Source organism: Corapipo altera, unplaced genomic scaffold (genome assembly GCF_003945725.1).
Source record: "Corapipo altera isolate COAL_440 unplaced genomic scaffold, ASM394572v1 2, whole genome shotgun sequence".
NCBI lineage: Eukaryota > Metazoa > Chordata > Aves > Passeriformes > Pipridae > Corapipo > Corapipo altera.
In genome coordinates, this window is record NW_020884890.1 from 380,328 (window position 1) to 405,304 (window position 24,977).

The following is a 24,977-nucleotide window of genomic DNA, read 5'->3' on the forward strand; positions in this document are numbered from 1 at the left end:
CTCCAGCCAGATATTAAATATGATATGTGGTCAGTTAAAATACATAAGAATTCCTTCTGTTAGGTGTTTCCTTCCATTATTTTGGAACTGTCTTTACATGACACTGACACTTGGAGAGTAGATGTCTCTGTAAGGATCTAGTTTTTAGCATTTCTTAAGTTCAGTTGGTATGACTGAACTAGGATCATAAGTCTGATGGAAAGATGCTTCTCCAAAAATCAGTTCATAGCACCTAAGTTAGGAGATTGCTTCTCAATTAATTTGGAAAACCTGAAGTTTGATAATATGGGCATTCTGCATACGTGCATTCTGTACGCAGCTCTTGTGTGATTATTGTCTTAGTGCAGAGATATTTCGTGAGTGAATTTGTATTAGAAACTGACATTCCTAGATATTTGTTCTGCAATATAAACCTTTAGATCTTCTTTGGAAGGTCTGGCAGTAATGAGGACTAAGACACTTTAATTTTGAAAGTGGATTAATTTTTAAAGTGAGAGAAGTTTTGTTCTGACTGTGTATTTACGAATTCTGTTTGCATTTTATTTTGTTTGTGTTGGCACAGTCATTGCCGAAGAGCATTGGAAAACTAAAGAAGCTGAACAATTTGAATGCTGATAGAAACAAATTAACATCCTTGCCCAAAGAGGTAAGTTTTGTGCAGCTGATAGAAACAAATTAACATCCTTGCCCAAAGAGGTAAGTTTTGTGCAGATGTGACAGTACAAGCAGAAAACTCTTGGTTTCAAATACCTACAAGAAGTAGCAGGCAGCTTTGGTGCACTGGGTATTCTTTCTAAACTGATCATAACCAGGAACTTGTCCATTAGATCCAAACAGCAACTCTGGTGATTTGGTGACTTGGAAGTGCAAAATGGCTTTGCAGTTGAACAGGAAGGCTTGGATCTAATTAGCTTGTAACTGGCAATTCCCAGTGTGGGTGTCAGGTCCAGCACTATTTGAACATTCGGACTTCTGGTAGGTGGAATGCATTTAAACACCAATATGCCTCTTCTGCATGTAGTATAAAAGTACTGTCAGCCTCTTCCTCACCTCACTCTAGGGAGCAGTATCAAACGGAAAGTTTCGTATTCTGAAAAGTGGCTCAGTGACTGTCTTGGCAGTCTTATTGAAGATCTCTGGACTGCTTTTGCCCTTAAATGTGAGGACCTGATGTGACCAAGATACCTCAAATCTTACAGCTGTGATCACTGGGACTTCTTGTGTATTGTAACAGTGGGTGGAATGAAACGAGGCTAGAGTTTCTGTTGTGAAACTAAGTGTAACAAAAGCCTTAGAAGTTTAGTTCAGTTGTTAATTCTGGAAAGAGGTCAGGGAAAGCAGCATCCTGTGATTGGAGTATGGGGCTGTGACTTGGTTCAGTTTGCATGCTGTTTCTCCGTAATCTTTGTCCAAGTAATTCTCCCTCTTAATTTTCTTATCTGTCTGTAACATATAACTCTGAGTTTGAAGCTTTTCTTCACCACTTTTAGTTACTTCAGGAGCAGGAGGGATGTGTACTCAGGTGGCAGCCAAAGGACAGAAACTGAGAGCAGTATCAACTCTGGCTCTCTTCCTTATGGAGCTCAGACAGGTCAAGGAGGTGATATGAGAAGGAAGCCAAGTGGCAGGCAACCCGCAGATGGGGGAGAGCGGTCAGGCAGGGACAGAGGATGCTGCTGTGGCACTGGCAGCAACAATTCCAGTGCCCTGGGTCTGAGCTGCCACAGGCCAGTCACCTAATGGGGAGGGAAGAGAAGGTGTGAGTACTGCAGTTTCTCTAGCAGGACAGTGTCTTCTCTGCAGAGGTGCTGCTGGTTCTGAACAGAAAACTGCAGAGGGTGTACCCAGACAGGTTGCATGAATGCTGGCAAGAGGCAAGACCCTGGGAAAACTGTTTTTCTGGGTTGGTATGTGATGACAATTTTGATCTTGTGCTCATTCAGCAGAAAACTTTCCATGTCTATACAAAGAACTTTAAGTTAATACGTTACACAGGTGTCCTAAAATATCTGAACTTGAGATTTGTACAATTTTGTGTGTACTCTACCTTTAAGCAGAATTACTCTGAGTTTGTTATAGCATGTGAGGTTTTACTGGTACACTTTCTTTCCAGATTATCCATTAATAGCTTATGTAATGTATAAGCACTTTTCTTAGTTAGTGGAGTACATGATATTGGAGACAGTGCATGAGGGCAAGCAGTGTGGCTTGGACGGAGCAGGGACAGGAGCAGATGAAAGGAGAAGGCTTGGCTTCAGAAGCAGGTAAAGCAGGGTGAATATGGAACAGGTCTACAAGGAATAATGGGACTGAGAGCTCAGTGCAGAACAATAAAGAGATTAATGCTGAGCAAGATACTGGAGATGTGGAACCAGCAATGAGTTTCAGAGGTGGAAAATGTTGCTCAGTTGGTGAAGGAGTTGGGGATATCCAAGGGTGAAAAATGAGAGTGTGTGAAGAGAACATTAGTGCACATGAGAGGGACAGAGGGGGACAACTGAACAGCAGTGGGAAGAAGTCAGGGATGAGCTTGTGTTTGGAGAAGGCAGATAATGAGGAAATGGAAGGTAGTATCTGGAATGAGGTGAGCTGGGGAGTTGATGGAGTCCAGGAAATTAAAATGGGAGAGAGTGGTTCCCAGGGAGCTTGGCAGAGAAACAGAGGAAGCAGAGTTCCTTGACTCCCTATCCACTTCTTTGAAATAGAATTTTTATTTTTTCTTTAAAGGTGCCCACACCAATTTGTCTGACTCATTAGAGCAAATACTGAAATTAATGTAATGTAAGATTTTATGTTTTGCTCTGGGGATTTTTAATTTTTTATTTTTAAAGGAAGTCAGTCCTTCTCTAACTGGAGGATCATGTCCACACTCTAGATCAGTGCATTGGAATTCCAAGCTGGTAATGTGACAAATAGAAAGCATAAACCACCGGTGCAATAGGTTGTCTCAAAAACACTGTTAATATACATGTATTGCAGAACCTGCCGTCTAGCTAACGAGGCTTTTCAGTTTCAGTTTTTCAAGTTTCAGTTTGAATTCCTTGGGATTAGGCTGTGCAGTAAAATGCTTTTCCCTCTTTAGATTGCCTTCTAACAATGCTGAAATGCTAGTTTCAAAAACAAAGGAATCTACTACTCTCTGCTCATGTTTTCGTCTGTTCCTGGAACTGCATTTTCTTTGTATAGTGTTCTTCTTAACCAATAGCATTTTACTTTAAACTAAACATGAACATTTCTGTAATGCAATTTTTCTGGTTAAAATTCAGAGGAATTCAGTGAAGAGATATGTTTCATAGCTGTAAAAGAAAAATGTTCTCTGTAAACTGAGTGCACAGGTATAACAAGTACTGTTTGCTGTTACGCAAAGCATCCACAGGAGCAGCTTCAGGTGTGCTGATAATGGCAAAGATCCCAATTCTCAGTTTCCCTTTGGATGGCAGGGAGGAACGATTTGGTGTCTTGGGTGAAGTGTTCGATTTCCATTTTCCTTCTCATCATTACGGACTTGGAAAAAAAGTAATATAAAATGCATTGGTAGAACACTTAAGGAAAACTGAAAAATGTGTCACCCTTTTTCTGTCTGTTGGAAGGCTCTCCTTGACAGTGAGAGAATCATACTATCTTTTCCATTTATTTTTGTCCTAAACCAACTAATTAATGCTTAAAGCCAGGCACAAGCTTCTGACAGTAGTCATTTTCAATACCCATGCCTGCTGTGTCTTGCTTAAGATGTCTCCTGAGACAATATGGTGAAGACTGAGGTCTCGGACTTTTGCACGTCAGTCGGTGTTAGTACTTGTACACTGGTTCCCCCTTCACAGAAGCGGAGTCAGATGCAGAAGTAGAGTGTGCACCACAGATATTTTTGTTAATTTATTTTCCCCTCTTTTCCTTTAGCTGTTTTCCTTACCTCTTTCATTCTTCCCCTGCTTTACAGAGTGCTAGAACAACTGTGCATTTGTGGTCTTCATCCTTGTAAGTAATGGGTGTATGACAGGCCATTACTGGTTTCTGTTGGAGAGGGACAAAGACACAGAGTCTGGTAACATGCATGTAAAAAAAAAATTAGAAAAAATGGGAGAAGAGCACATGTAACCAATACAGTATCTGCTTGCTGGTGTCTCTGTCCTGTCATCCAGAATTATTCCTGTAGCAAAGAGAGCTGTTATAGATAGGATGGCAGAAAGTATGTGCCTGCTCTAATGTGCCCTGGTGAGATAATCTCTGAGTTCTAGCTTTTCTGAGGCAGTGTAGGTTTTTTTTTTTTTGTAGTTTTGGGGGAAGGGGGTCGGGAGGGAATGTTGGTTTGATTTTGTTTTGTTAGCAGTTTAGGAGAATTGGATTTTGGGTCAAATCTGTTAAACCATTACATTGCCAGATTGTCTCAAGGCACATTTGTAAAACCATTCTCTATCTTTTGGTGTAAGATTTCTGACTTGGGATTATTGAGGAGTTGTTATGCAAATACACTTCAAAGTTTCCTGGTTCAGAGGTTTTTCTGTATTGTGTGCCAATAAAGGTAAAATGTGGAACAGCTGAATGCATGACCAAGACTTGAGTCACTGACAGATTTCATCTTCATTATCTCATCTTGCAGCTTGATCCCTCTCTTACTGAACCAAGCAGTGAAACAAACTTCAGCAAGAACTGAGAATGTCTAAACCTGTTCATAGTTAGAAATGTTTTTCCCCTTAAACTTGAAAGACCTGCTTGGTGACTCCTAGGCATTGAAATCTCACCCTGGCACAGGAGTGCTGGTGAAACTGGTGTGTTGATTTTGGCACTTGCATAAATAACCTCCTTGGAATGTTTTCCAGCTTTTGTTAATGAGTCTTTACAACCTGCAGAGGTCTTGTAATGTGTCCTTCCTGGCTCTGAGGTATATTGTGAGAATTATTACTCCAGTAGGTAAAACTGCAGGGTTTTTTTGGCAGTAACTGTCTTTTAATTTTCTTTTTCAAATAAGTGGGACTGCTTTGTTGTTTCTGGTTTTAACTTCTGATGTCCTGTCCCTTCCCTCATTTGTGTAAAAGTATGTGTTTGTGGGTCTCAGAGGGGAAAAAAGGCACTGAGGAAAAATGCAGGAAAACTTGTCTTGAGACAGAGGGCAGAGCAGCTCTCTTGCTATGCTCCTCCTCCTCTACGATTCACCAGTGGCGCAGGGGGTGTTGAAGTGAGTTTGCTGGAGATTTTCCTAACCAATTTAAATTTATTAATAACTGAATAATAGTTAATAATAGTGAATTGGGCAGTTTCTTCCACCTCTAAATGTATTCTATGTTTGCAGTTAAAGAAGTAGTATACTTTATGTAGAGCCAAGGAAAATTCTGACCTTGTTTACTTTGAACCCAAACAAAATTTTGGATATGACACTCTGGAAAAGGTTTTATAACACAAGAGGAACTGTGTTTAAGTTGCCAATATGTTTATCAGGCTTGTATAAACCTAGCGAGAGTTCTTGACGCTGACAGCTGTTTTGAGAGTTGAATAAAAGAGATGCGTCATTGGACTTTAACTAGTCACATGCTGAAGAATAATCATTATAGTATTTGTCATAATATCGTAATTTTTTTCATTGCTTATACCTGTGTGAAAGATGCTAACTGGTAAAGGACAGGATAATTGATTCATAGCTTTTGAGTAGTTAACAACTGCTGTTATATACTTAAGAGTCAACAGAAACAAAAGCAGAGAAGTGACGTGTTAAGACTTGCAGTTCTAGATGACTGTCTAAGATGGACTAGTAGCAGGTATATAAATGTCAAAAAAGCAGGAGGCTGAATGCTTCCCATGATCAGAACATAGTGGGGAGCTTTAGTAGCCAAGCTGACATACTGCCTATGTACATCCAAACCTTACTGCTTCTCCAGAACAAGGAAGCTGTTAGAAAGATGAGCCTCAGACTGAGATAGAAGAAAAGAGCAAAAAGGTCCTCCATAGGTATAGTTTTGTGTGGAACCCAGAGGGGTCCTAGTGATGCTTATCCTCTCAAGCAAGTCCATCTGAATTGCAAATGTGCAGTTTTATTCTGACTTCATAGTGTCAGTGATCTTGAAATTAGCACTTTGTAGTGACCATTTTCTGCCTGACTGATGTGTGGGTTTTGTTTTTGGTTTTTATCTAGGCTTACTGTTCTTTGGAGTTGGTGTGATGTGACAAGTGAATAACCCTTAAATTAAAGTTGCTAAAATGAACTAAATCTCAGGAGTATGACTTAGACATGCACAACTCATTTGAGATCTTTTCCTGATGTCTTGCTCACTGCAGAACAATGTGAGGACTTCTTGAAGCCTCCAGTCCTTGGAACAGTTACTCATGTGCCTAGAACTAAGCACATGCTTGTCCCCATTAATTGAAGTCTATGCTTGAAATGAATTGTGTGCTTAAGTGTTACATGGGCTTGTGACCTCAACTGTGTACTTGGTGCATATGCTGTGGTTTGGCAAAGTTCGCTGTAAGCATGTGATCAGACCCTTGGAAAGCATGGCTCCTCCCCAGTTAACGATTCTCAGCCAAACCAGCGACGTTCTGATACCGTATTACTTCACGGTGGTCACAGCAGTGTTTTCCTTTCAGCATGCCATGTAGTTTGTGCTCTTTGCCTCAGTGGTACCAATTCCTGTTCAAGTTTTCAAACATTGGACCTGACGTCTTTCTGTACTGCTGGATGGGTGCCATCTTTGTTTGAAATGACAAAGATTTTAGTTTATTTTGAACTGTCAACTTGTCTTTTTTTTCTGTGATATCTCACCTGATACTGCTCGTTAGATGCTGTCTTCATTTTCTAAAACAGTTACTTAAAAAAAATTCAGTATCTCTTTTTTTATCTACCCCACTACCCTAGGAAAATTCACTACCTCTGAATGAAACAAAACCTTTGAACAACTGTCTGTTGAGTGATAGTGCAAAGTTAAATTAACAGAAGTTAAAATAGTTTAGGAGTTGTAACCCTCTTTTTGGCAGTAAAAAAATGTGTGTTCTGTCTCCCATTTGTTGGCATGCTCTTGACCATGTATCCAGTATGGATAAAGAAAAATAAATTGAACATCTTTTGTATTTTCTTAATTGTTAGCCGCTTGGAAAATTATGGGTCAGGTAAATTGATAACCCTGTAAGTATTATTCAGTCCACGGTTCTACTGTTACCTTTCATTAAACTGCTTTAAATGCATGATGACTCAGGCCGCCCGATTCCACTGCTGCATTTTTCCATTGTCAGAAGTATAGAAGTTTTGGTCTCATCAGGGCTGCATGGCTTTACCTTGTTTGTTTGGCTAAACTGTTTGGATCTCCATGCTCCAAGAGTGAATAACGCAAACTTCATTCATGAAAAGCGAACACCTTGTGTATACTTAGGGCATCACTTACCAGCTCATCAACATTCACTAATTTTATTTCTTGCTTTTCACAGCTCCTCGTGTTAGAAGCACCAATTAGACACTTAGTGTGTATATGTATTTTTTTTTTAAATGACACTGTATTCTGTGAATATGCAAAGGCACATTATTTAAGAATCTATGCACGCTTTAATATGAGTAGCAGAATTCTTGCATTAAGAAAGTTTGCTCACGATTTGAGCACTGGTTTCTAAGGGCTTTGATTCACAAGCTAAAATGGCTAACAAGGTTGATGTTTCTGTTGTAAACACAGGGCCAGGAAAGCTGATAATCTTGTGAAATAGCTACATTCTTTAAGAGTGCAGTGATTTAGGGGAAACATCATAGATTTTGTTTTGTCAAGAGAATGTTGCATTGTAACTTTTTGCTGTAAATAGCTTGTGAATGAGAAGCCTTGAGCAGCTGATTGCTGCTTTCTTCCATTAAAAAGCATTTATGATACAAAGGAAGGTGAGCGGTGTATTTGTTTTATTTTGTAATCAGAGTTGCATCCTTTTGAAAATGGCTTTTTCCTTGTAAATAGTGTAGGTTAAATCAACATTATTTTTACTTTGCCGGTTAAAAATCTTTTATGGTAATTCTTTGTAATCTCAAACTTGGATTTGGACTGAATTGTGGATTTTGCAGAAACACAACTGACAGTTAGCAAGAACACATGAATAATTTCGGCTCAGATTTGGGGACTCCTGAGCACAGTGTAGCAACATGCTGGCTGTATTTTGAGAGGAAACCCTTCTTAGATGTGTGTCACTATAGAAGTCCTCCAATTTTTGAACTAAGCTCTTCCACTACGTTGGGTGTCTATAGCTAGATTCCAAGTCCACTTTACTTGAAAGGTTCCAAAGGCATTGGGATATTTTGCCTCTAATACTTGGAGTAAGAAAAGAAACGTCTTTTTTCCTCTTCTTATGGTGGGTTTTGGAACATGCAAACAAACATCAGTGCTTTTTGAAAACTCCGTATGATAAGCAAACAAAGGTAGGTTTTTCTTTGTGAATAGGAACAAAGAGTTACTTGAAGCAGCTTTTGAGTTACTACAGCTAATAATCTTGCTGTTTATAGGAGTAGCTCCTTCTGGAACATAAAACTGGAATATGGTTATTTTAAATCAAATATAGAAGGTTTATTTTTCTGAAGACATCTACTTCTGGTGGAAAATATAGGTATTTTAAGGGTAAAACTGAAAAATCCTATCTTTTGCATCCAGAAAACTAGCTTAAGGATGCAAATGCTTACATTTGGATAAATGGGTAGAGACAGAGGATATTTGATTACAATAGATTAAAGAAGGCCAATTCATATGGGAATCGTCTTGAAATGAGATACTTTTAATGACTCAGGGCATCAAAGATTTTACTCAGTCTTCTGCTTCTTGTGAACTCTTCATTACTCTTTGTGGCCTCAATAAATGTTGGGATTTGGTTGGTGTGTTTAGCATTTTGCTTTGCCAAAAGCCCCATTGTTTGTACCTAAGTTACTGAGAAGAAAGAAAGAATTAATATGTAAAATGCAGAGCTAGAAAAAGTTAAGGGTAGGGTTTTTTGTGAGTGTTGTGTACAGAGTAGCCTGTGTGTGATGACTGGTTTTTTCCTTGTGTAGGAGGCTCTGAAAGGTAGGTAGAATGCAACCTATTTGTAAAGATACAGAGATACAGATGTTCAAGACATGGCTCCAACAGACTTGCTTCAGGTCAGACTTCTTTTAAGCTAACACTTGTTTGCAGTCTGTACTTCTGGGTGAAATGTCTGGCAGGCATTGTAGCTTGAATGTGCTGTGACATACTCCGTGACCTGTACTGCATGCCTTTGTTATACTATCGTATGGCAACAAAACCAGACTTTTTTCCCCCCCCTCTTCTCTAATATAGGTTGGGGGCTGCTGCAGTCTTAATGTATTTTCTATACGTGACAACAGATTATCTCGAATTCCTTCTGAAATTTCACAAGCCACTGAACTTCATGTCCTGGATGTTGCTGGAAACAGGCAAGAGATTTTTGTTTTCATGTTCTTTTGCTGTATTTACTCAATTCTTTCTGATAGCAAAAGATACTACATCTAGGAATGAAGTAATAAAAATCAGTTATGACATTTATGTTAGTGTTATGGTTGAAATTCTGAAAGTAGTCTTTCCCCTTGGCCAAAAGTAGCATAAATTGTGTGTTTTCATGAGTGTGATTTTTTTTTCATTACTTTGACTCTGAGGAAGAGATAGGATTTTAAAAAAAACCCTCTGGATTTGTATATTTTGGAGTTGAAACTGATAATCAAGGCAACTGCTAGAGCTTCAGCTGAAACTACCAACCATAACACTGAGTAACACTAATATCGAGTGTCTTATCTTTGCAATACAGTGCAGGCAACAAGGAAAGCCAGTTTGACCTTGTAGCTTCTCACCAATCTTAGTGTGCTTCAGATATCAACATGCAAAAATGAGTGGATTGAAGCATAAACCAACAGATTAGTCTAGTTGCTTAGTAGGGAGTTAAATGGAAAAAAAAAAGGAGGAAAAGCAAGTGGTATTTTTCTATGCAAAATAATTGTCTCAGAGGCACTTACATGTTACTGTTCTGACAGTTGTTTATGTGTAATGTTCCTGAGCAGAGGCAGCCGTCTGCCTTCCAGGGCATTTTACTGCAGTAGAGAAAGCTCAGCATAGTTTTACCTGTTACTCACAGCTACAGAGGATTATGGTATAAAGTTAAGCTGCAGATTTTTTTTTTTTTTTCTAAAGAACGGAATAGTTGGAATTGATGACTACTACAATGCCTTTTATTAGAGGCAATAATTTCAATCCTATTTATTCTAACTCAATGATATATACTTAAGTCAACTTCATGAGTCTCTATTAAGTCTCCTAGAGATTGCCCTGACTTTTTTACTTTTTTTTTTTAAACTAGGCTGGCGTATCTTCCCCTCTCACTGACTACCTTAAAGCTGAAGGCTTTGTGGTTGTCTGATAACCAGTCCCAACCTCTACTGACATTTCAGACTGATACAGACCCTGAAACAGGAGAAAAGATTTTGACATGTGTATTACTTCCTCAAATGCCTTCTGAGCCTGTTTGCCAAGGTGAGTGCCTAGAGTCAGCTTTTCATTATGTATAGATATATTACTTCTTTGTTTACTGTGTTGTCTGTTCCATAAAGGTTTGTAAATGATTCATAAGCTCTAATGAGCAAAGTACCAAAGTTCTGGTTGAATTTTCACTATTAAACTTTTTTTTTTCTGTAATCGGTCTTCAGAAGACTTGAAAACTTGGCAGTAAGTGTTACTGAAAATACAGTGACAACAGCTACAATAAATAAAATACAGATCTGGAAGAAAAAGACTTAGATCATTATTCTGAGGCTTGCCAGTGGGCCACGTAGTGGTGTCCATATTTGTGCACATTGATTATACATCTTAAATACATATATATGTTGTGAAAATTAGTGCCTTTCTGCTTTTTTTAACTAGAAAAATGAATTGCATAGCAAGTAGTAAGCAGTAGACATTTTACTTTTTAGCAAGCTGATTTTCTTTCAAGCAAATATGCTGTACAATAACTTTATTATATTAATTAACAAGTGTAGAATTACATTATAAGTTGCGTTTACCTTTTGTGTTGAAACTTGCCTCTGGGTCAGGTGGAACCATAAACTCTTTTTCACTGTTGACTGGGTTGCTGCTCCAGTAACTTTTGAATGCTTTTTGTCCTCAAGTTTTAAAGCTGTGTGTGAACATCGGAGGGGATTCGTCTGAGCTAATATTTAAACTTCTGGTGTAATCACTGGAGAGTAATTTATCCCATGCAAGAATGGACTTTAAAAGAAAATCATGTGGATTCTTCTCCATTGAGTCCAAAGGGGGCCTGAGGAGAAAAGTTCAGCTGTAGATATCTGTATTGTAGGTACCCAGACTTAATTCCAGTGTTTCAGTCCTGTGTGGCTGGAGCAAATAGAAACCATTGAAGCAACAGGAGTGTTTGTTTTATCTCAGCTTCTGGATTTTAAGAATACAAATTCCATGAAGAATTAAAATAAGTAAATGAATCAACCTGTTTAGATTTAGAGAAAATTAAGCTAGTTCGAGAAGAGGAACTGAGGTAGACTGACTTTCTCTAAGGACCACACTACTAGAAATTAGATTTCCGCCTCTCCAGGTGAATTTCATAGCTTCAAGCAGAGAAGGCTTGGAATTAGGATTGCTGGATGTGTATGCTTGGCAGTATTAAAAGGATGAAGTCAGTAAAAGCAATGATCTTGTGTTAGGAAATCCATTTAGTGAACTGGCTAGTGTCAGGTGGCAGCCATTATCCAGAAGAAAAGCTACATATATTAAATTATATAATCAGCACTCTAAAATCTGAAACAGTCCAAGTATAGAAATATCTCATTTATGCATACACTATTTAGTGTGTGTCCTCAATAACAGAAAATAAATGCAAGTTCTTTTTTCTACCAAAAAAAGTAGAAATAACCACTTGTAAATCTTGAATGAGTGATTAGTTGGTTATTGCAGTTATTGCTGATATAGCATGCTGATTGTGTGGATTCACATGCATGTTGCTGTGAATCCTGAGCTGCATCTTCCTGTTCTAACAGATAACCTACCACGATGTGGTGCATTGGAGAGTCTGGTAAATGAAATGTCAGATGAAACATGGAATGAGCGGGCAGTGAATCGAGTCAGCGCAATTCGCTTCTTAGAAGATGAAAAAGATGAAGAGGATAATGAAATGGTATGTTTTCCCAGCCTTTGGATACCTGCAGACACTGTGACTTTAATGCAAAAATGTAAAAAGTATCTGAGCATTCTTGCTGTAAATGTTTTAGCTGTGACTGCATGTTTTGTGTGTACATTTGTAGCAGAAACTCTTCATGTTGACTGCTGAAACTTTTTATATTGACTTTAAATGCCTTTTTTCTTTTCTGCTTTGAATATAACTTTTATATTCTGATGCAGGGCAGTCTTTGTTTTGCTTTGTTTTCCTCTGTCTGCTCAGGATGTTTTCTTTGCAGAAAGAAGATAGGATCTTTGAAGCTTTACTGGCTGAAAGTATTTAGGGTCTAATTTAACATTCCAGCACCCTGGCATGTGTCTCCATTAAGTTTGCCATCGTTTGTCTCTCTGATTTCTATTTCCTATCTTTCTTGCTCTCTTTCTTTCTTTTTTTTTTTTTCTGAACTCCACCATTTGTCATGAAACAACCAGTGTGTCCATAAACAGAAAAAATGTTGCTCATTAGTTTCCCACTTAAACAAAGGATGTGGGAACATCTGTCACTGTACTTATAAGACCTCTCCATTAAGTTGGACTCTGCATGTCCTGAAGATCAAAATGCAACGTGATCTGTAGTTTTACTAACTTCTATTAACAATTATAACTCTTTCTAAAGAATAAGACTTCTTCAATCACATTTTCAGTTTGCTTCTCTGATGCTCTAAAAAGTTGCTCGTGATCCTCATTAGATCTCAGCTTGAGATACTTCAGGGGACTGTCTGGATTGTTTTACTTTAAAAAGTGACTATAAAAACTTCTAGTTAGTAAGGTAAATGGACAAGTAAGGTAGTTGCTTACTCCAAAGCAGCAGAAACTAGACATCTCTTAACAAGCATTGTTCGTAGACTGACTAATAAGCAAGTTCAGAATAATGCTGCTTAAAAACTGTGCCAACCCGAGAATGTCCGTACAGTAGCAAGGGCTCTTGTGTTAAAGACAACTGCTTTCGGTCATGGTATTACAGCCTGATTTGAGGCAAGGACCTTTTTAGGGAAAAAAAGGGTTTGTGATCTTACTGGGGAGAAGGAAGGGCAGATTTCCAAAGCAGTCTTGACCGAAGCATCCGTTTATGGGTCATCAGTTCATCCATAATGTGCACAGTTTACATGTATGCCACTAAAAAGTAACTGCATGTATAAGTTTATTATACGTATTTTTTATTTGTGGTGTTCTGTTTGTCTCCAACCTGGATGCTAACTGCAGTTTTTGTAAATTTTGTTTTCCTTGTAAAAGTTTCAGCACAATGATGTTAGACATTCTTGTGTCTTAAGAGGGGAGAGAAATACTCCCTCTTCATCCTCTCAGGATACTTGTTCTCAATTGACAAGAGAACCAAACAGTGTGGTGGGGCTGGAAGATGTACAAAACCTCACACAAACATGTATTTGACACTCTTGTGGGATTCTTTCAAAATCAGATGAATGTTTTCTATTTGAAATGTGATCTTAAATCACTTACATGCTTTTGGGAGAAAAAAAAATCCCCAACTACATTTATGAAAGAATCTTCACTTCATAACTTGTAATTGTACTTCGCTTGAGTGGCTTTCAGATTAGTAGGCCAAAAGAGGAAAAAATTTGCTCCTAGACAGTTCTTAAAACCTCTTTCACTATCGTCATAAATAAGCAGCTATGAAAGTCATATTCAGCACAGAACATCATACCTTGAAAAGGAAAAGGGGGGATAAAAAAGAAAAAGAAAGATACCTAATATTTGGTATGTGAATGCTGAAGCCTTGAAAGTGTATGTTGTTTTTGCAAAGAGACGAAGGCAAAACCACTTATTGCGCTGTTTATTTTTAGAGAACACTTCTAAGGCGAGCCACTCCACACCCTGGAGAATTAAAGAACATGAAAAAGACAGTGGAGAATTTACGGAATGATATGAATGCTGCTAAAGGACTGGATTCAAACAAAAACGAGGTCAATAATGCCATTGACAGAGTGACCACTTCCGTGTAGAGTTTCATCTCCAGGTTTTGCCTCCTGTGTCTTCCCCTGCTGTTGAAATGTTCCTGTCGTCTTCTGGGACCTCACTGAGCCCCTTTTTGTTTTTAACCAGAACCTGATTCATCGTCTCCATACACGTGAAAAATGCGGCCCACTGGAAGAAAGTGCCTTATTTCATCCAGGCAGTGAACCAATAATTTCCAAATCAATATTGTAATTTTAGTAGTCCTAGGCTTTTTAAAGTTTAATACACTACTGTATGCAAAATACAATATTTTTGTCTTAAACACAGGGGAAATAATGCTTTTCTTTTCCAGAGTGCTGGGATATCTTCTTCCCAGTGGCTGGATGTGCTGGTGAGAAATATAGTTTTGTGGGAAATTGATACACTTTTTTATTTTTTTGGCAGCTCAGATGGTGTAAATTTTAAATTTTGTATAGGACTTTCATAACAAGATGATGTATTTCATTTTTAAGAGAAAATTTATCTTGAGCGGTACATATTTTAGTATTTGTGGAAGAGAACAAGTTTCATGGACAGCTGTATCGTTTGTTTGTACCACCCATTGTGCCTTATTGTGTCTTGTATGTCATATTAGTCTTAAATATAACAATTCTCGAGGAAAGTGAGTAGATTTGGTCTCCTGCTTTAGATATGTCTTTCTTTTCAGACATTGGGAATTTTACAGCAGAGAACTTATGTTTATATTATGGAATCTTAGGTCATGAAGCACAAATGTTAGTTTTGTTGTAAAGAGAATTAAGATTTAAATGACCAAACTGCTATTGTTTATTACATAATGCACTCACACTTTAACTTAGTTGTAATGAAACATCTTGGTTTGGATCCCGTGTTGCATTGCAGTCACTAGAAGTTCATGCTTCCATTGTTTTTTTCAAATGTGCCATCTGTAAAATAACTTGAAAAACAGCACGATAGACTTTCAGAAGCACAGTATGAAATTAGTTTTATGTATTACACAAGAAAGCATGATTCTCTAAACTGCTTTGGTGGTTTTATAAAATATATAAAACCATAATAAAAAAAAATCTTTAAAAGCTTCAGTAGATTTATTGTATCATTAAAACAGCAATTAAAGTATCAATTAATACTGGAATTTACTGTCATTGTTGCTGTGTTGCACTTCCAGTGGTCCAATGCTGATTTCAAGGTCTTATTAAATTTGTAGGTTCTGGTTTGTTTCTAAAGGTAAGTATTAACTGAATTCGGTAAATAACAGTTTTGCAAAAGGCGGATAAAGATTGTTAGTGTCTCTGGGTTGTCTATGTGCCATGAGCTAACAAAGACTACTGACTGGTTCAGTGCAGGGACTTGAGTAGTCAGAGTTCAGAGCAAAAAATTTCACATATTTGGTGTGAGATGATAGAATGAACCCATATTGAACAAAATGAAATATCTGACACTTCATGAATGGCTAATCACATCCCTTCTGCTACTGAATGTTTCTTCCAGAAAGTGTGGATTGTATGAGGATTTCTGGGAGAAGATAGGAAAGGAAGAGATCTGGGAAGTCCTAATAACTTATGTTTTCAAATTAATACCTGCAATATGTGATAACTTTTTGCTTTAACTTTTTAAATTTTGATTTGAAGCTTTTACAAAAGGCACTGATTTCTATTTGATTTTGAACAGGTAGGTATTGCAAGCCATCTGTGAGTGTTTAAATCTAATCTGGCACAATACATTAATTTTCATTTCTCATCCCAAAGATTCCTCATTTAAGCTTAAAAACATGGTTTCTTTGTGGGACGTGCTGCAGGTTTTTAGGTATTAGGTCAGTTCAGGGGTAGTGCAGTTTTATTCTTCCCAAGACAGAGCTCTCCTGGTTATTCTCGGTAAGCCTCTGTTAAAATAAAACCAAAAAGAAAATGAGCTTTTGGTACAGCTGACTCCAACCCTGGATAGAATTTTCTTTTTAAAGTACTTAATGGAATTGACACAGCAAAAGTTTAAAAATGTACCCAGAGTGCAAGTAAACCTCGACAAACCCATTTGAGATGGAAAAGTATTCCTAAAATAGACAGTTCCTAAAATAGCCAAAGGCAGCAAGACTCTGTGATGCCAATTTTTCATTTGGAAGCTGTGGTTTGTTTTGTTTTTAGTGTCTGCTCCATCAGCAAGATGAATGTATAAAGCCTGGGTTTGGGCCTTGCCTGACATGCCACCAGATGAAAATAATTAACTGCCCCTGTGCACCTACTCCCTCCTGCTACAGGCAGAACAAGATGTAAATCTTGTTATAACTCTGTGATAGGTGCTTGGTTGCTCGGCAGTTGCGTTTTATACATTCCAGTAGGCTTGTGGAGACTGTGCTGCAGCCCACAAACCTACCAGAAGACAGGTTTGCTGCATCTGCTTTGACATGAAGTAACTGGTCAGCAGTCAATTTTTTTTATATGTTTATTTTGTTGTTTGGGGGTTTTGTTGTGTTTTTTCTTTGGGGTTTTTTTTGTTTTGTTGTTGTTGTTGTTGTTGTTGTTAGTAGTGAGAGGAATATTTGTTGTGCTTTCTCTGGCTGTACTAAAATGAGTGAACCAGGCTTGTTGCCTTCATTTGGGACAGTTTCACACTCCTGCACCCAGGAGTGCTGGTATTGTCTCCTTGTGGTCATCTCAGGCAAAGGTGGGTGGTATGAATTGCTTATTGAAAGTGTTTGCATCCATTCATTTGTAAAAGAAAATAAAAGGAGCTCAGACTAGAATCCAGTAATTGCCTAATGAGAGGTTATTGGAGCTGTAGTCCATCATCAGACCATCCAGCTACAGTCCCTGAAGGAGTGTTGGTGTTCCTTGCTTTTCACTGCCATCTGTCTTCACTTTGTGAATCTGTGCAATGGAAGTCTGGATTTTTATTGGGTTTTTTTTCAGTCAGTATCTGGGGAGAGTTGAAAGAGGAGAGGTGTATTTTTCAGTCTTCTACACTAACACTGTGTAGCACTGTATGTTGTTAATGTCTTTTTTTAATTTTTTTGGGGGTGAGACAGTTAAAGATTTTGCCCTGCTACAGGTAGTTCAGCAGTGTATAAATGTAGTGCAGTGTTTGAGTCTAGCAATAAGTGTAATTTCCAGCCTAGTGAATCCTTGAGGTATGGCAACAGCTGCTGGTGTTGTGGGATAATAGCAGTTGAAGTGTCGTTTGTGCTTCAGGGCTGAAAAGATGTTTGGATACTTGCTGTGCAAACAGTGACAAATGTCTACCTTCTCTCCCCCTAATGCTGGTTCAGAGTGACTTGCATGTCATTCTGCTTGATCAAACCTCCAGCAGCTGAGACCCCAGAAGTCCCTCTGATCTCTTGACTGGTCCATGCGTGTGCCATTTTATGAAGTGGTTTAGGTATGCTTCTCTTCCCAACAGTGTTGATAACACTCCAGGCAGTTTTAATTGTGTTTTATAGCCAGAATAAACTGATGATGTTCTGATGAAGCAGTGTGTGTCATTGAAATCATGAGCCCTCCCTAGTCTCTGTTTGGCTTTTTTCTCTTGCTGATGCTGTGAGGAGCTTGAGTAGTGAATATGATTTTGTAAGCATGACTGACTTTTTTCTCTATGAACTTTTTCCACTTCCCTTTGTAAGTCTTTTGGGAGGTGGATTTAATGCAAGGAAAGACAAAATTTGCATCCTGTTTTATTAGCTATAAACAGGTAACCAGGGAAAATCAAGTGACCATAGTGGTGGAGTGGATTTAATATTAACATGTCATTTACTGCATGCAAGTTCTCTTTATTGAAAGTCACAATTCCATAGTCTTGAAAGAATAGGGGGGGAAAAAGCACTCTTGTGCTACGGTTGTTAGTGTAGCAATGGATTTTTCCATCCCCTCTGTGTTGCTCCAGGCTTTTCTCACAGCTTCCGTATAATTTATGTGTTAAGATTATTTTTCTGGCTGAAATTCCGTATTTTTTATAAATGGCATATTATAGGAAAGTGCTTATTGGAAACTTGTATAATACTCTCCTTTCCGGCGAGTAACTTGTTTGTGTCCTGCTTAGCCTACTTCTTTTCTAGCACTAGAAATTTACTGGTGCTGAGTGAACATTTTTTTTGATGATTAGCTACTGGTTGCTCATGATTTCAGCTTTTAAGAGGAGAGTAGTGACAGCAGGAATTAGATTTTTTTAAAAAGTGTATTTTTAGTATATCAGTTGATCCTACCCAGGTAAATGTAAATGTCTTCCTCCTACTGAGATGGAAGCACACTGTTTATCAGAAATGTCTAGACCTTTTGTAAGTGGAGAATTCACTGCCATTCTTTGCCTTGACTCCAAAAATAAAATTACTTTTTCAATTGACTTGATACGAGTGTTTCCCGTCTTCAGTTTCCATCAAATGCATAAATATGTTTAAGCGCTTGGATTGCTATCAGAGAATATGACAAAAGCTGACTGGTCTTGACTATAAGTAATAGTTTTGGGTGTTCCCTTCCTTCTGAACCAATTGTGAAATTTTCAGAGGGCCAGTGCCTTGCTCTTTCATGCTAAAGTCAGGAATATAACCAGTATTCCACCAGCTGAATGAAAAATGTGATTTTTTTTTTTTTCCCCAAAGTGGAAGAGCACATACCTGGTTTGAGGATGCCTCTGTGGGCTGCTTTGCAGGAGCTGTCTTACTTCCTTTTCTGGTGGATGTTGGAGACACTATTTGTTTTATTGCCACGTGCATGGTTCTTGTGGCAACCAATTGGTCAGTCATGGGCTCTGCCAGAGCAGAGGGCTTTGAGGAGGGACCTCAATGACTGTAGCTGGACTGTGTACTAACTTCAGGAGCATGGGTTCATGGCAGTTTGTTTTTGAATTTATAAGTTGTTCAGGGTATCTTGCCTCTTAACACTGATGTTGTTAGTCTATTAACACCGAGATCTTAAGAAAGTAGTTTATCTTTGTACTGGAGAAGCCCTCTGAGAAGTACCGCATCAGTATTGTCCATGGGAAGAACTCTGTGGCTCCTCAGTGATGTTTCAGAGAAGAGTTTTAGCAAATCTCTCTTGGCATTAGTACCAGGAAGTGGACACCTGATGTCCAGTAACCTTTGACACTTTTTCTCTAATGTGCTCATCTGTTACTGGAGAATGTTGTCTTGACTGAAATCTCTGGAGGTGTGGTAACAGCCAAACCCAAAATGTTAGCAACGAGTACCGACTGTGGTAACTTTCCCCAAAATCCACAGATGCACACAGCTTCCAAATACCACCAAAGCATCAGCAGCTTGGATTTCAGATTATATTCAGATTCAGTATAATGCAGGGACAGGACTTTGAAGAGTGAAGTTAGTTTTGTATTGGGCTAAAACTATCTTCTTTTGAAGCAAACTTGGGCAAGTTATGGAAATGTGCTCTTGTTGTAAGCAGTCTGATTCTATGATCATTCCCAATAACTTGCCAGTTTTACCCAAACCCGAAATAAATGGGCTGCTTTAAACCATTCTGAAGTAGCTCATAGGAGACATGATTGTCCCATATTTCTGGAAGATTGAACGGGACACTACATGACTACATGATTATAAACATGAATTTATTAATAGTTCATTGGACTTCCACTAAGCAACTTAAACTAAAACAAAATCTAAACTAAGTAACAAAAAGAATGTTTGTTTGAATATTACTGATGATTTTTTTTTTCTTTCAGAAGAGGAGAAGACTGCAAGTCTAAATAGCATTTGCACAGGGGATATTTTTAAGATAATGTACAGCAATTTTATTTTTTTAATGGTGTTTCCAGGAAATTAAAAAAGTCTTACCTGACTACTCAGTACTTGAACATCTAAGTTTGACATTGTCATGTATTTACACTAGCAAGGTTTCCCCATATAAGGCTTGCTTCCATTATCTGTTCAGGCAACTTTGTTACCTCTCCTACAGCGAAAACATATTCAAGGATGCCTTTGTTTCAGCAGCATTTTGTTTAGCTTTCATTCTTGTTTCATCCGAATTACACAAAGCTTTCTTAGAAATGGCCTTTTGTACTATAAAAAAGGAATGAGTCTGAAATAATTTTGAATTAATAGAATGTGTTATGTGTAGCTGTATTTAAAAGAGAGTGTTTATGTTCTTTGAAATGCATCTTTAAAGACATTTTCTTTGCCATAATTGAGCTATTTAAGCAAATCATCTTTTAAACAGAAAAATAGGTGAGAATGTGTGTTTGGGGCTTTGAGTTGAGTTGTAGTAGCAGGTGTATGACCGTTGAAGTGTTCTGTAACTCAAAGCACTGGATTCTACTTGCCGATGGAGACCAGACTGTGGCCATAAGCAGGGTGTTTCATTGTCATTGTGTGGTTTCAGTGTCCTACTTCAGAGATGTAGGTGGCTTTCATGTTTTGGCTTTTATTGCTAGAGTGTTTAGGATTCTTTTTCATTCATGAGAATGATTTAGAGTGATACATAGCATTTACATACCTCTGTTGCCTGGAGGAAATTAATTCTCTAGAGGATTTATTAGTGAGATCTTACCAGAATAGACACCTTGTACTTCATGAGAACAATTTGTCCTTCTAACAGACAGGGGTATGATACAAAGCAGTATTTATGTTAAGAAGAGACTGCTTTTTAAAACATGAAAAACATGTTGAAAGAAGGCAAAAGGGGAGCCCACCTGACTTGCTGCTGAAATATTGAAGCAAAATGATCCATTATCAATCAGTTAAGATGGTTAACCATGAAGGGAGAAGACAATGTGTTTCTGTGGAACATAACTTCTAGGCTGATAAATATTTTCTCTCTCCAAACACTTCTGCATTTACAAAACATCAGTGTTACACAGCCTACATACCTATGAGAAGCTTAAAGTCATAAATACTGAATTTGCTCTTTTGTTTTGTTCCAGTTATTAAGAGAACGTAAATCTTTGTGCATCTCACTCTGTGTTTGATACTAATGACTTAAAACAATGATGTTTTTCATCTTTTTGGATCTTAGCTTCCCCACATATGAAAAACAAGAAAGAACTTCCAAACTTACCTGGGCAGTAAGAAGACCAATAATCTGTAAATTTCTGCAAGGAGAGCTGATTTTTCTTTCTTCGTATTAGGTTATTTACCAGTAGCCTCTTGTCTAAAAACATGGTCCTAGAGTATTTAATATAATGAGAATGAGCTAATAAATTACTGGAAGTTTTTTAGGATAGTTTTATTTTTGAAGTACAAATCTACTATCCGTTAGCTGAACTACCCTGAAGCTTGTTGCCCATTTAAAGCAATTTTCTTTAATACATCAGAGTAGGGAGTTAGTTTTATTTTTGGGAGGGAAAACAAAATCCAGTAAAAAAAAAACAAATTGAGGGGCTACTTTGCCTTAAAAAATAGCAAACAGGGCTGTACCTTCCATCTCTTCCTTGAAGCAAACTACACATGATTAGCCTTGCTAAGACATTGCAGCACTGTGTAGCACCTTGGCTACTCTTGGCTTTGTCCGAAAAGATGAAAAAGGTGGGCACCATAAAACCCTGGTAGTGGCATTCCAGCATCTCTGGATTTCTCTGTTCCTTACCTTATGTTGCTACTGAATGCTGGATTAAAAGTTCACTATCTTCCTGTTTCTACCCCCTCACCCTTTTCTTTCATCAAAAAGTATCAAGTTGTAAAAAAGATTGAGGATTAAGATTTGTTTTCAAAGTAATGGTAGCCAGTGCTCCCAGCACCAGCATTCATTTGCATTGTTTCTCCATTTTATTTCATGAAAGTATAACTCTCATGTGCAAGCATAGGCTAAAAGACATTTCTGGTTGTCTTGTTCCATCTTTTACCATTGCTATAACCAAACTGTGAAACTACTTTCACAAATATAAGGCCATGGTACTGTATAGACCTAGTGAAAAAGTGAAGAGTTCTTTCCTGGAATTGTCCTTTTGTTACTATTTTACTTTGAAGTACTATAGATCAAGAATATTGAAGACTAAAAATCTCTTGGGTTACAGAAGGTGTTGAACAGGTACTGAATTTTCCTTACAGCTTTATGTCAGCATGAGGAAAAGCATCCTGCCATAGGAGAAGACAGAGAGCAGGAGTGCCCTGTAGCTCTATGTTCCCAGCTGAGCTGCAAGGGGCATAGGGATGTAAAATCTACTGATGCTCATCACCTTGCTCCTCATGCATACAGGAGGCTGCCACTGCAGTTGAATGCATGCCTAAAATGATGAAGTGATTGACAGCATAAGTTTAATTAAAAATCTCTGTCTGTCACTTTGAAAGAATAGCCTTTTTACTGGTCTTACAGAATTTGGCATGCTATGTTTGAGAAGCTGTTGTTTAGAATTAGGGACCAAGGTCAAACAAAGATGAGATATTTCCTTGGAAAAAGTTAAATGCTTCACTGTACCCATATTTATTTTTAGAGTGAAATTGCTTTATGACTTCCTAACGAACTTAAAAGTTGACAAGGATTTAAACTGTCTCTGAAAGTACCCTGAACACTAGGAGGTGTCACATTAGCTATTCTGAAATAAAATAGACCAGACCACTAGCAAACAATTTCACCTAGTGTGCTGTTTACCTGTCTGATTAGAATTGCTATTCCTCTAGTTAATATTCACAGAAAGCAAAGTTTCTGTTTCCTTATTCAAGACAAGTGTAAAGAAATACCAGGATCCTGCCTCGCATTTTGAATAGTCAGGAGAAACGGAATCTACTGCTGTGTCGTGATTGATTGTGCTGCTTTTACATTGATCAACTAAATTGGCAATCAAGTCTAGCGTCCTGAGCAACGTGGTTTAGAATAACCAGAAATATGGGCTATTATCGGCAAATAGCAGTGTCACTGAGTGTCAGTGCAGTTCAAAATATGGTTTAACAGCAAATTTCCTGCGGAGGCCAATCATACCTTCCTTGTACAATGCAAATAATCCTTTGTTGAGGTCAACAAAGTCTTTTCAAGACTCACAGAAAGGTCTACAATGTTTTCCAGTGAGATACTGAGATACTGTCCATGTACATTCCTTAGTCTTTTCAGCCATGCTAAAACCAAAAGGAAATTGAGAATCCCAAGGGGAGCTCCTTTGGCACCTGAAGATGAATCAGTATGTCCAGCATGAGCTGCCTTGTCCTGCCTCCCTGTCTTTATCAACCTTAGATCTTATACAGATGGTGACATCTGGGTTGCTGGTAGCAGTGAGAAATCTGTGTGTTTGTGTATGTGTGTGAACATAACCATTCTGCATTTAAAAAGGAAAATGGGAACTTAAAGAATTGTTAAATATGAATCAAATATCTGTTTAAACAATGTGAAGGTCACTGTGTGCTGCTGATAGCCCTACCATACGCTTGTTGATAATTGTTTTTGTTAGTTTGTGTTCTCCATCTCTTGTTGGAGCACGTGCCTTAATGTGCCATATATTTATATGACATGAGGCTGCTTTCTGCCATTGGATTTGTATCACTGTAAGAAAATGTAGAGGTGAGATTAAAAGAAAGCTTAAAAGAAAGATAAAGGTTAGTTTGAAAAATGGCTTCTGAAGTTCAATGAAATAAAGGTACATAGACAACCTTGGCACAACTTGTCATGTATGAACTTTTGTATGTGAGTGAGAGAGGTGAAGTATTTTGGATGTAAATAAGTAATGGATGTTTGGGGATTACTGGACTATAATCACTTTGAAAATCAGCAATCTTGAAAGATCAATTTAGTGCTGTACTTTCTATTGGGACCATTAAAAAATGAAACATTTATTTAATGAATAATGAAGAGGGGAGTGACTTAATAGGTTTTTTTAACTTAGGTCATGAGACAAGATGGTCATTAAAGGTCTAAGTACTCTTGTTTGTTTTCTTAATAGTACACTTTATTGAAGACTGTTGTTGATCATTAATTCTTCTTTACGATTCTGAAGGTAGGCTTGGTTCCATGCTCATGTAAGCCCCTAAAGGCTTCCATTATTTTCAGCAGCCTTTGCTTGCTCTTTGTATCACCAGCATTGCCCATTAACTGTCAAAGGTGTCTCTCTGGGACTGAAGGTACCTCTCAAGGTAAAAAAGGGAAATCCAGTATTTACAAGATACAAAAATGCCTAGCAGAACTTGCCAGACAGTTTCTGCACTTACACACTTCAATCACTTTCTTAAATTGCCTTTTTGTCTTTCTTTTTTTTTTTTTTTTTTTTTTTTTTTGTCATCTTCCCCTCAGGACTCTATTAAGTGGCTTCCCAAGTCTCCTAAACTGTACAGTGGCCATAACTGGAGCTCTCAGGGCTCTCGCTGGGCCTCGTTGAAAGGAAAGGAAAGTTTTCATGGTGGTAACTTGTACAAATTCAGCTCTGCTAATGGAAAATGGAGGGAAGGAAGGAGCAGTCCTGAGCAAGAAGCAGAGGAACTCGAGGATCCTGATGATGTAGGTAGTCTCCTTGAAATCAGGAGGGAAAATGTGTATCCATCAAGAGTCTACAACTGCTTGCAGTGCTGTGCAGCCAAGCACTTTGGGTTTGCGGGAGGCTGCATTGCTTATACTCTTACATCCTTGCTTGTGCAGGGGGTACAGTGCCGTGTTCAATGTTTTATTCCTTTACTTTGCCTGCAATTCATCCATGCAACCCTCAGGAGTACAGTTTAGCTTGCAGGTTACAATGAATAACCTGAGTAATGATGAAACAGATATGATTTTACTTTAATCCTGCTTATATCCCCAGTTACCAACCTCCCTCCGTCTCTTTCAGGTAAGTAGGAGATTAGCAGCACTTGAGTCTCAGTGTCTCCCTTGGACTGGATGGTAGAAAAGTGAGGTTGCAGTACTACTCCACTGCATGTTTAGTTGTGGGTGGTGCTCTTCCAGGATGGTGATATTTGGGAAACCCTGCATGCTGTGGTTTCTCTAGCTGTACCTGCCAGATGTCTGTCACCTGTGTGGCAGCCTGGCTGTCTTCTTGGTT

The 24,977-nt window shown here is 38.2% G+C and overlaps 2 protein-coding genes across 2 annotated transcripts in view; both read left to right on the forward strand.

The window, feature by feature from the left end:
- Positions 1–15,172, forward strand: part of LRRC1 (leucine rich repeat containing 1) — a 65,019-nt gene extending 49,847 nt beyond the window's left edge. Inside the window, exons 10-14 of the mRNA XM_027645037.1 lie at positions 563–646; positions 9,264–9,379; positions 10,294–10,466; positions 11,981–12,117; positions 13,961–15,172. Coding sequence (XP_027500838.1) covers positions 563–646; positions 9,264–9,379; positions 10,294–10,466; positions 11,981–12,117; positions 13,961–14,119 — 669 coding nt within the window. The 3' untranslated portion in view covers positions 14,120–15,172. The remainder of the gene's footprint in view (positions 1–562; positions 647–9,263; positions 9,380–10,293; positions 10,467–11,980; positions 12,118–13,960) is intronic.
- Positions 15,173–16,325: 1,153 nt separating this feature from the next.
- The window catches only part of LOC113947895 (protein scribble homolog), a 28,805-nt gene continuing 20,153 nt past the window's right edge, over positions 16,326–24,977 (forward strand). Inside the window, exons 1-2 of the mRNA XM_027645040.1 lie at positions 16,326–16,503; positions 24,239–24,442. The gene's annotated coding sequence lies outside the window, so the exon portion shown is untranslated. The remainder of the gene's footprint in view (positions 16,504–24,238; positions 24,443–24,977) is intronic.